Source organism: Melospiza melodia, chromosome 22, assembly GCF_035770615.1.
Source record: "Melospiza melodia melodia isolate bMelMel2 chromosome 22, bMelMel2.pri, whole genome shotgun sequence".
Taxonomy (NCBI): domain Eukaryota; kingdom Metazoa; phylum Chordata; class Aves; order Passeriformes; family Passerellidae; genus Melospiza; species Melospiza melodia.
This window is the reverse complement of record NC_086215.1, coordinates 8,065,706-8,076,757: the sequence shown is the minus strand read 5'-3', so window position 1 is coordinate 8,076,757 and position 11,052 is coordinate 8,065,706. Positions and strand designations below refer to the sequence as shown.

The 11,052-nt window shown below is 52.4% G+C and overlaps 1 protein-coding gene across 3 annotated transcripts; it reads left to right on the top strand.

The window, feature by feature from the left end:
* Window positions 1–794: 794 nt before the first annotated feature.
* On the top strand, window positions 795–10,847 carry KYAT1 (kynurenine aminotransferase 1). 3 transcript variants are annotated; one of them, XM_063174600.1, is made up of 14 exons: window positions 796–929; window positions 2,428–2,549; window positions 4,843–4,901; window positions 5,831–5,981; window positions 6,267–6,416; window positions 6,763–6,849; window positions 6,955–7,083; window positions 7,353–7,473; window positions 8,063–8,139; window positions 8,367–8,456; window positions 8,799–8,985; window positions 9,187–9,263; window positions 9,373–9,459; window positions 9,846–10,847. In XM_063174600.1, the coding sequence occupies exons 2-14, from the start codon at window positions 2,466–2,468 to the stop codon at window positions 9,912–9,914; spliced, it is 1,368 nt and encodes a 455-aa protein (XP_063030670.1). In that variant the 5' UTR covers window positions 796–929; window positions 2,428–2,465; the 3' UTR covers window positions 9,915–10,847. The 3 variants fall into 3 exon arrangements, with proteins under 3 accessions (XP_063030672.1, XP_063030670.1, XP_063030671.1); XM_063174601.1 differs by lacking the exons at window positions 796–929; window positions 2,428–2,549 and adding an exon at window positions 3,557–3,727; XM_063174602.1 differs by lacking the exons at window positions 9,373–9,459; window positions 9,846–10,847 and having other exon boundaries at window positions 795–929; window positions 8,799–9,010.
* Window positions 10,848–11,052: the final 205 nt, after the last annotated feature.

The following is an 11,052-nucleotide window of genomic DNA, read 5'->3' as shown; positions in this document are numbered from 1 at the left end:
AGGACAGGGCAAAGAAAGCACAGGAAAAAATGCCACTGAGCCATTCGAAAGCTACAGGTCTGATGTGATCATTCTACAGAACCAAATTTTCCTTCCATCTGTTTGTTTCAGTGTTTGATTTAAACAGAAATCTAGACAGCTGAGTTTTCCTCTCCCTGCAGACATTCCCTCCTGCTTAATCACCTCAGGGATGCCTGAGGGGTGTCGCGTTGGGATTGGGAACCTTTGGCACAGCGGATGCAGCCGCTTCCTTTCCCCATGGCTCATTTTTTCCTGCTGTGAAACGGCGACAGAAAGTATTCAGGAGACTTACACGACCTGACTCACGGGTGCAGGTCAAGCCTTGTCACTAAAGGAAGAGGGAAGAGAAGGCAGTTTTTCTCAACACCTCACTGCAGCAGCTGTCAGCCCTCAAGCACTGAGGGAGAGCTCGGCCACCACCCACACCCCAGGGCCGGGCAGTGCTGCAGGATCGTGGCAGGAGCACCTTACACTTATCCTTTCCCTTCTCGAATAATATTAAGCCTGCAGGACGAAGTTTTTGAGAGGATTTTGACTTAGAAATTCATTTTCCAAAATGACAAAAGGCTTCACCCAAAGGGAAATTCCCTGCCATTGCCACGCTGAAGTATTTACATACCACAAAAAAATATGCCACTATGGTTATCCCAGCATGAGCTTCCACCTGAACACAAGCTGGGGTATTTCCCCAGGGAGCCGAACCCCGCAGAGCCCGCAGAGCCCTCAGAACGCTTTCCCCCGCCAGGGCTGCAGCTCCACTCCCGCCTTCCTGCGGCCTCAGCGGCTCCTCCCAGGAAGTCCCAGCGGCAGATGAAGCCTTAGGAGCAGAGAAGGCAGAATGTGTGCCAGGGCAGCCTGGGCGGCTGTGCCAGCCTTTGCCGCCTAAAAGCACTGCGGCCCAGCTCGATGTAAGTTGTTTTTTGTCCCCGCTGTCCCTCTGGCAGCTGCTTTGTCCCTCAGTGTCAGCTGCTGCTGGCGCTGCTGCGGCTGCTGCTGTAGCCCTGCACTCGCCCTGGTGCTGTGCTCCTCCTGGGGCACATCAAGGGTCAGCCGTGTCCCCAAAGCCTCCCGGGTGCACCCCCGAGCTGCCAAGGGGGGGATCGAGGAGCACCGGGATGGAGGAGGCGGCTGGGACCCGCGGGCTGGAGGGGGTGAGTGACCAGTCCCCGAGGTGACCTTCCCGGCTGTCACCTCCCGAATCCTCTGCTCAGCCCCGTGCACCCTCCCAGAGCCAGCGGTGGTGACCCGGGTGCTGCCCTCAGTCCAGCGCACAGCTCTTACACAGCTCTGTGTTTGCTGCTATCTGATAAAGCCTTTTTTACAGCCGCACTTTGATTCTGTCCCCTGAAGGGTAGGTCTCCTCATTCCAGGACTCCTTTGCTTTGCACCCCAAAGCAGTGTCCCCCCACATCTCAGTGTCATGCAAGCACAAGGTGGAGATTTTACAGTCATAAGCAATATGATGCTCTGGCTTCCAATTTTTCCATAAATTGTGCTATTTTTTCCCACTTGGCAAACAGATGTGAAACCCCACTGGTCTTAGCTGGCATCTGCTTCACACTTTTTTTTAGAAATAACAAAAAATGCAGACACTGGGGACTCACATCCTGCATGTAAGGATGGAAAGTGCCCGTATTGAGAGCTTACCTGTAGGCTGGTCAGCTTAAAATCTGTTTTAATTAATTTTTTGGCAGATGGGTAAATTAATTCATGGCTGATCATAATAAAGGTGCATACATCCTCCAGCCTCATTGCTTTTATCTCAAGTACCTAACAAAACATTCACTTATTTTAGCTTAAATATTGCATGTTTAAGTAATGCTGTAGGATAGTCAAAGAAACCTGAGGTGAAGGAACAGGCTGCGTTTTACACACAGAAATCAATTTGTTTGGGGCCTTGAAGGAAAGATATTCACCAAAATCACTTTAGAGATAGAAGGTGTTTTTTTCCTGTTAATTAGAATAAAACTTGTGACTAAACCAGAGCTGCAGCAGCTGAGAGGCCAGAGATTCTCTGATGGGTCAGGAAGGTGAAAGTGTTGCAAGGGAGGAAGGGCAGAGGCGAGAGTTACCTGGGCTCAGTGACACTGGATGGGAGGATGCCCTCTCACTGTGTCCCTACCACTCCCATTGGTGCAGAGGAGAACAGGGGAAGCCTGGACTGGGAGAGAGGAGGCAGAAGTCATGGTTGCCCTTGTGATCCTGATCCTGCGTGTCACAGGCACAAAGTACAGCCCCAGCACTGGGGACATTGCAGTGATGACACAAAGCAGCTCACTTTGCCTTTTCCTCTCTGTGGCAGAACAACCTCTGCTTTGGGTCTGGGCCTGTCTGATCCCAGGCACGAGTGTGCTTTAACCCTGTGCAGCATTTGTCTCAGCCCTGTCCTTTGTCTGGGAATTGCAGGTGTGTGCCTGCAGCAGTGAGAGAGCCAGAGCTGTGGCATGCTCAGGAGAGCGGGACCGTCCCTGCGCCACGTCTTGCTGGAGAGGAACATCAGTGCTGGACACAGCTCGTGCTCCAGAGAGGTATGGAATGCCCAGTGGTGCTGTTCCTGCCTGGCAGCCTGCCCAGGGCAGCTCAGAGCAGACAGAGCACGTTGGGAAAAGCCACTCTGGCGCAATTTCCTCTATATCTGCTTATTTCCAGGGAGCATTTAAAGGATCCTCATAAGTAAGGGGATATCCTTCATAGAGGAGTTCTAGGGTTGCTTCTTCTGATGGTCTCTACCTCAGAGAGCCTCTTGGCTTGCAAAGTACTTGGAAAATATCAGCATCCCACTCAGAGATCTCAACATGCAGAGCAAGGCAGTCACACACAGCAGAGAGTCAGTGGTGGAAGATCATGGATGCCAAGTCTTCTGCACTGGCACCCAGCTCTCCTGTGTGGCTGCCAGGCAAACTGCCCCTTCTGTCTGGGGACAGAACAGGCTGAAACAGATTTGAGGGCTGCATGGTCCTGAGCCTGTGTTGCTCTCTGTGGCAGCATCACACACAGGCTGGGATAGGATGGGATGGAGGGGATATCAGGAAAAAAAGCATTTGTTATTTCTGGTCCTAAAGCAAACAAGGCTTTTCCTCAGAACTGGGAATTTCAAGGCTTAAGGCACCTTCTTCCCTCTGATCCCCATCACACTTGGCCATCTTTTAAGTTCTCTGACCTGTGGCCTTCAGCAGCCCCACTTTGCAAGAACAGCATTGGAGCTGTTAATATTTTACCTCCAGCTATCTTTTACTTCCCAAGCCATAAATCCTTCTGCTCCCACCCAAATCAATCTCAGGCACCAGGTCTTGTGACTGTAACAGCCACGAGCTTGTGCAGAAGGAGCAGAGCTGAGGGAGAGGAGAGGAGAGGAGAGGAGAGGAGAGGAGAGGAGAGGAGAGGAGAGGAGAGGAGAGGAGAGGAGAGGAGAGGAGAGGAGAGGAGAGGAGAGGAGAGGAGAGGAGAGGAGAGGAGAGGAGAGGAGAGGAGAGGAGAGGCTGCCATGGATTCAATGACTTCTGCTTGTCATTGGCTGCCTGCCTGGCACCAGGGTGGAGCAGAGTCCACCTGGTGCCCTCTGAAACACAGAGCTCCTCAGCTGGGTGTTTGCAAAGATCTCCAGTAAGGGCTGAAGCTGTATAAAAATCCAAGGACCTCAGCACAAAGAACCCTTGGGGCACAGCCCAAATTCTGGAGCAGTGCTGGAAACAGCAGAGGGGAGCAGGTAAGTCCTGTGCAGCAGCTGAGTGTTGGGAGGAGGCTGACCCAGTGTCCCCCTCACTGTCCTGGCATGGCAGAGCACAAACCCCTGCACATCCCCTCACCTCAGCTGCTTTCACATGCCTTCCTTGTGCCAGTCCAAATGTATTTTATTTGCTGTGGTGACAATGGCTTTCTGGACTCATTGCTTCAGGGCTGCCCTCCTCCTGCCCCCACACTGGCTCCTTCTGGTGCACTGAGCATCATTTGTCTCCAGTTTCCAACCCCTTCCCTGTCTGGTGCCTTTTCCCTGCACTGCTGAGTTACTAAATTCTGTCTCTGCTGCTTTTCATCATCCTCATGATGAATCCTCATAAAGCACATCTAACTTTCTCCCACTGTGCTTATCCACCTGGAAGGAGGGTTTTGCTTTCAGTGCTTCCTCCTGTCTTTCTTTCCACTCCCCTGAGCCATGATGTACATAGAAATTTCAAACCAGCCACAGCTTGGTACCTCAGTGTGTCTGTACCTCACTGACCTCTGTGCTCTGCTCTCTCTTGCCTGTACCTAGTTACTGCCTGGGTTTGACATGAACTTTAAATAGAAAACTGCACATTTTGTAGGATTTAGAGCAAGCCCTCTCACCAAGCACTTCATCAGGACAGAAGAGTATCTACTTCTGCTATTTCACAGAGCAGCATGGAATAAAATAGTTTGTTCTTCTAGGAAAAGGGGATATTTCATGGCTTGTAGAGTAAGGAGGTCCTTCCATGAAGATGGAGAGGTTGTGGAAGGTAAAAGCCTGAGGTCTGGGGTCCTTGGCCTGGCTGTTGCAGCCTGGATGAGCTTGACCCCATGACTAATCCAAACAGGGAATGAGGTTTAAGGCATTGCCACCTCCCCAGTGAGTGTACAAAAGCTTCTCTTGTTCATCTGTTTTCCCAATTCTTGTTGAAACTTGTAAGTGAAAGCAGAAACCACTGCAACAGTTATTACTGCTCCAAGATCAGTCAGGAGCAGCCCATGAAGCAATACTAAGGGCACACCTTCTGGTGGGAAAAAACTTCCCTGGAGAGGCCACAGCCCCTTTGTGGCCTCATTTAAAAGCTTCAAACTCACTTTATTTTTCACTCTCCGCAGGCAAAAATGTCAAGGCCAGTGCAAGCTCGGAGGCTGGAGGGAATAGATAAAAATATCTGGTGAGTTAAAAGAATATCTGGTTTACCCAGGTGGTAGATGTGGTTTTAAGCATCCTAAAACCATATTGAAACCACAGCAGCCACCCAGCACAGAGCAGAAGTTTCCCTCAGCTGCTTTGCACGTGTTCAGGAAGCACATGAGAGCAAGTTTGTCCCAGAAGACTTTACCATGAGTCAGTGCTGTACCTGCAGCTCTCACTTCAGCATGTATCAGGTTTTTTGCACCACTGGGCAGGCAGAAGCACTGCCCTCCCTCTGACCCATCCACCCAAACCTGAGCCAAGTGTTGGCTGCACACTGGCTGCAGCCTGGCACCTGTTCCAAGCTCACCCTGGGGCACCACAAGCAGAGAGGCAGGGCAAGGGCTGCTGAAAATGCCATTCCCATCCTGCCAGGCACAATGTGGCATTGGGAAAGTTGTGTGCTGGAAGAAGAGATTCAAATGGTCCTTCCCCAAGGCCCTGCTGTGTCTGGGCTTGAGCTACAAACTGCCAGTGAGCTGGCTCTGGTTTGGTTTGAGATGAGCAGCGAGTTCAGCCCACCTTGCCCTCTGCAGAGGCCTTCACAATGTCTAGGTGCTAAATATTGCAGAGCTGGTATGAGCTTGAAAATCTCCAAATCCCCTCCTGGTCAGTCCCGTGTGATCTGAAACACCACAGGCTTTCAGCTGTGACCACACACTGACCCCAGGAGCTGTTTGCTGGGAGAATGAATTAAAACAGTTCCCCCAGTGCAACAGTTCATCATCCTTGGTTTAATTGCAGCAGGTCTGAAGTGACCTGTGCTGGGTCCTGCCTGCCTGTGAGCTGCAGGATGGCTCTGCAGGAGGGACACCAACCCCACTCCTTCCTAAGGGATGCTGTGAGCAGACCCAGTGCCAGCACACTGCTCCCACCCCCTGAAAGTGCTTTTGTTTCCCTTCTCTCCAGGGTGGAGTTTGTGAAACTGGCTACCACCTACTCCAAGGTGAACCTGGGCCAAGGCTTCCCTGACTTCCCTGCGCCAGAATTTCTGAGAGAGGCACTGATGAGAGCCCTCAGCGGGGGGAACCACATGCTGCACCAGTACACCCGTGCCTTTGTGAGTGACACACCTCCCTGCCAGCACCACCCCTCAGTCCCCACCAGCCCTGGCTGCTTCAGAGCTCACCAGGCAGCAATAAAGACAAAAAACACGAGGCAAAACACACATCCAGCCTTGATCCATACCCACCGTTCCCAGTAGCTCCCTGCTTTACTGGGATGTTTGAAGCAGCCAGGCTGGAAGATCTCACAGGGCTCTTGGCTTCCCAGTCCCCTTCCAAGGGTTCATCCTTGGTTTAGGAATCTTCTGCAACCCAATTCCCACCCTCCTCTCACCCTACAGGGCCACCCACCTCTGGTGAAGGTCCTGGCCCAGTTTTTCGAGAAGCTGCTTGGACGAGAGCTGGATCCTATGACCAATGTGATGGTGACTGTGGGGGCATACCAGGCCCTGTTCTGCTGCTTCCAGGCTTTTGTGGATGAAGGTGATGAGGTAACCCAAGATAAGGGCTTGTAGCACTGGCAGCCTTCCCCCAGGCTGGTTTTCATTGTCCTTTTCCAAAGCAAAACCAGTTTTATTATCCCCATTCTGCCATACTTGAGCTTCCAAAGGAAGAAATTACTTGCTACAGGGCACTGTCTCATTTCTGCATAAAGCAAAATAACCCTTTTTGTCCTGAGTGGTGGTGTCCTTCCTGACACCCCCCAGAGGCAATGCAGGTTCTCCATTACAGTAGTAATTAGGGATTAAAATATCCTGTCCCTCCCATTGCTCTCTGCACTCCTCAGGGAAGGTCTGAGCAGGACCAGGAGGATGCTGACATGTCCCTTTCTTCCAGGTGATAATCATTGAACCATTCTTTGACTGCTATGAGCCAATGGTGAAAATGGCTGGTGGGACACCTGTGTTTGTGCCTCTGAGACCGGTGAGTGGCTGGAGAAGGGAAGAGTCACAGCAGTCAGCAAAGAGGTGAGTGGTAAACAAGGTGCAGAGGTAGCAAAGCAAACCACGATTGCCATGTTCTCTCTAGAATCCTCCAAAAGATGGAAAATTGATGTCTAGTGCAGACTGGCAGCTGGACCCAGCTGAACTGGCTTCTAAATTCAGTGAACGGACGAAAGCCATCGTCCTGAACTCGCCCAACAACCCTCTGGGCAAGGTAACACTGCTGCCCCTGCTGGGCCCTGGAGGCTGCTGGGGTGCCTCAGCCTGCCCTGCACACAGGGGATGTGGGTGCTGTGGGAGCACCACATGCTGTGCTCAGTCTCCTGGTGGTTTAAAGCCTTGTCTTAAGGCTTAAAGACAACTGTTAGATCACTGCAGCAGCTCCTGCCCCTCCCTGGCATGGGAGATGGGGCCAGGAGGACACTCACAACCGGCAGGGACAGGCAGGAGCTCAGAAACGCTCCTGCTGTGCCTCTGCTGCAGGTGTTCAGCCGCGGGGAGCTGGAGCTGATTGCAGAGCTGTGTGTGAAGCACGACGTGCTGTGCATCAGCGACGAGGTGTACGAGTGGCTGGTCTACGACGGGAAGCAGCACATCCGCATCGGTACGGGGCAGGGCCGGGCTGGGCGGGGCCGCAGGGCAGGGAATGGGCACTGCACGGCCCCTGGAAATCCCAGGAGCTGCCTGCATGCACAGCTCTACTAGGCATGAATCCCCCACTGGAAGGATTTTGCTGCACTTCAGTCTCAGCCTCCAAACCAGGCCCTAAACAGAAGCTCTGACTTCAGAGCCCGAGGGGAGATCTAGAACAAAAAGCTGCTGGGCTCCAGTGAAACTGATTTTTTCCCATGCTTTGTAAAGCCACAGTTTTCTGAATGTCTCTAGTTCCCAGGAAATCCATTTCAACACAGTTTCAGCCTGTTCTTCCAGTTGGAGTAACATGCCATCACCTCGATGCAGGGTGATGGTGCTTGGCATCTCTGAGAGCCCTGGGGCTGGGTACATGCCTGTGAAAATGCTTAATTAAAAGGAGATGCTCTTGAGAAACCTGGCTGCCTGTTTGGGATGTGCTTTGAGGCTCATCCAGGTGAAAGAGGTGCAGTGAACACTAAAGATCACCGTGGATTATGGTGACAGAGGGCTCAGCCCAGAGGAGCATGCTGAGCTCTGCCATTCTCTCCTTCCATTGCCAGCCAGCCTGCAGGGGATGTGGGAGCGCACGGTGATCATCGGCAGTGCTGGGAAGACCTTCAGTGCCACAGGATGGAAGGTGAATATCCCATGTGGCACCTCCTTGTGTCCCCATCCCTGTCCCTTTGCCACAGCACAGCACTGGGGACACCGCCCACGCTCAGCTTTGAGCCTCAGGGTCAAAGTACCAGAGGTGCTCCATGAAATTTCTGTCTGTAACATACAATGAAACCAGCACAGGCACAGACAGGGGAGCCTGAGCAGGCAGCCAGACTCACCATCTTCCTCCTCCTCTCCTGGCTGCAGGTGGGCTGGGCTGTGGGCCCTGACAGGCTGCTGCAGCACCTCCGTACTGTGCACCAGAACTCCGTGTACCACTGTGCCACCATTGCCCAGGTAAGGCAGCTCCCTGAGCCTGGCCCTTCAATGCCCAAGCCCTCAGAGCAGGGGTAAGAGATGGTCTCTTGCCCACAGCTGACCTGAAAGGCACACACAAGTGATTTGTGGTGCTCTAGGGAGGCTCCTTCCTTTCTCCCTACAATTGTTCAGTGTCTGGGAGAGAGGGGAGAGTCCAGCCTCCCTGGGTTATATTCCTTATCTTGCACTGACAAATCTAAGAGGCAGTTCAGAGGGGCTGGGGGCAGAGAGCTCCCTAATCACCTGTGAATTGCAGGAACTTCAGTTCCCAAGGAAGCCCTGACCATCTTCCATTGGGCACTGGCTCCTCTCTCCTTACAGGAGGCCGTGGCTCAGGGTTTCCAGAGGGAGCTCACGCTCTATGGAAAACCAGAGAGCTACTTTGTCCAGCTGCCCAAGGAGCTGCAGCAGAAGAGAGACTGGCTGGTTCAGAGCCTGGATGGGGTGGGGATGAAACCCATCATCCCAGAGGGCACCTACTACCTGGTGGCAGACATCTCCCCGTTCAGTGAGTCACCTGCAGTCCTGCCCAGGTGGGCTGGGTGTGGGGGCGTGGTGCTGCTGGCAGGGACAGGAACCTGCATAAACCATCTTCAAAGCAGGGTTGGGCTGCATGTTCCTCATCCCAGCTGCAAGGATGTGGGCTTGGGGCTCAGCTGAGGCACCTGGCAGCTGCCCCAGCCTCTGTCCTGCTGTGCTTCTCCTGCAGAATCTGATGTCCCCGATGTCCCCAACTCAGATGAGCCCTACGACTCCAGATTTGCAAAGTGGATGGTCAAGAACAAGGTAAAAGGGTCTGGCCCTTCCTGCTGCCTTTACCCTGGGTGGGTTTGTGCCTCCCCAAGCTCAGGGCTGGGGCACAGCACCCTCAGCTCTGTGTGCTCTCTCTGCCCAGGGCCTTGCTGCCATCCCGCTCTCCGCTTTCTACAGCGAGGCCCACAAGAACAACTACACCAATTTCATCCGGTTCTGCTTTGCAAAGGTGAGATGTGGACAGCACTGAGGAAGGCAAGGTTGGGAGCACTAATCAGGGCTGGTTTAATGAGAGAAATGCCAAGAGGAAATGCAGGATGGCTCAGGCATTGGAGCCCCACCGTGACATCCCAGCTGGAGCAACCTCTCCTACAGACACATGAGCTGAGCTGGGGGCAGCAGATGTGCCAGGGCCATCCTAAACTTTGTCCTATCAGCATCCTACATTTCTTGGCCAAGGAAGGGACTCTCTTGGTGCTCCTTTAGCTGTGCCTGTCTCATACTGAACCTGCAATGCTCCAGAATGAGAACAGGATTTTTGTATCAACAATGGCTGCAGTGAGGGGGAATAGGATTTGGCTGGGAGCCACTGACCAAATCTGTGGTATTTTTTAGGAGGAAGCTACACTGAAGGCAGCAAGTGACATATTGCAAAAATGGAAACAGGAGAAAACCAGCTCCTGAATACACTGAGAGAGCCAGGCTCTCCTTGGTCCTCATCTGCCCCTACTGCTGTTCTTCTTCACTTGTCTACAAACTTTGGTATGTTCTTACTTCAGTGCTTTCAACAACATTTTCTGACAGACAAATGATTAAGTTTTTCCAGGCCCAGGGCCTGGGGGACATTTTCAATCACTGTGAAATGATTTCAAGAAGTGAGACTTTGTGTGCACTTACAGCATTTGACATTTCTTACATGCGGAAACTTTGCTAATCAGTTCAGGGTGGGGATGGCTCCTGGGCTCTGTCTCATCATCAAATTCTGAAAAAGTGTTTCAGGACTTACCTTTAAGGCTGTGCTGGAGGGTTAGTGTGGCTTGTCTGGCTTCACATCCCCACTCAGGGCAGCATTTCCACCAGCACCCACGTTCCCACAGGATTAGACAGCATTACCAGCCATCAGTAGAGTGACTCCTATGATCCTGATGATTACAAACCCAGTGAAATGACATTTCCCATCATAAACTATTTTCCCACTATTTTTTTCTGTGCATCTCTGGGGAAAATGACCACACAATTGGTTTCCCCCAGGAAACAGGCTTTCACCAGTAGCCTGGCTATTGTCAAACCTTCCAAATTACTCCTAGCACTTTCTCAGGGCTGGGCAGCATCGTCCAGGCTGCAGAGCAAAACCTTTTCTGGCCTTTGAGAAGTGCACACAGGGGAGGATGGGCCCAATGGCCTTGGCTGCTCCTACTGCTGGTGGCCACCACAACCTCCCACCAGTGAGCTGGTGGGGTACCATGAGCAATTCTGGAGAGGAAATTCTTGCAGCAGTGTCGATTTCAGCCTGGATAAGAGTGTAAAACATCATCATCAACCACCTGGGAGTTGTGTGCAGCAGACTGTGCAATGAGTGTTTGTAGCAGTTAAATTATTAAAGTGGAATTACTGCAATCATGGAAGAGTGTCTCTGTAATGACTGCAGGGCTGGTGGAGCTCTCCTTGAGAGCTGCCTCATCTGTGCTGGCTCCTGTGATGGTGGCTGCTTGTCCCACTCAGGCTGGTGGGAGGAGCTCTGCAGAATTTCTGTATTGGGCTGCAGCTGGTGATGCCAATCCCCTTGGAGCAGAGCTGCACGGGCCAGCAGGAGGGAGGGAGA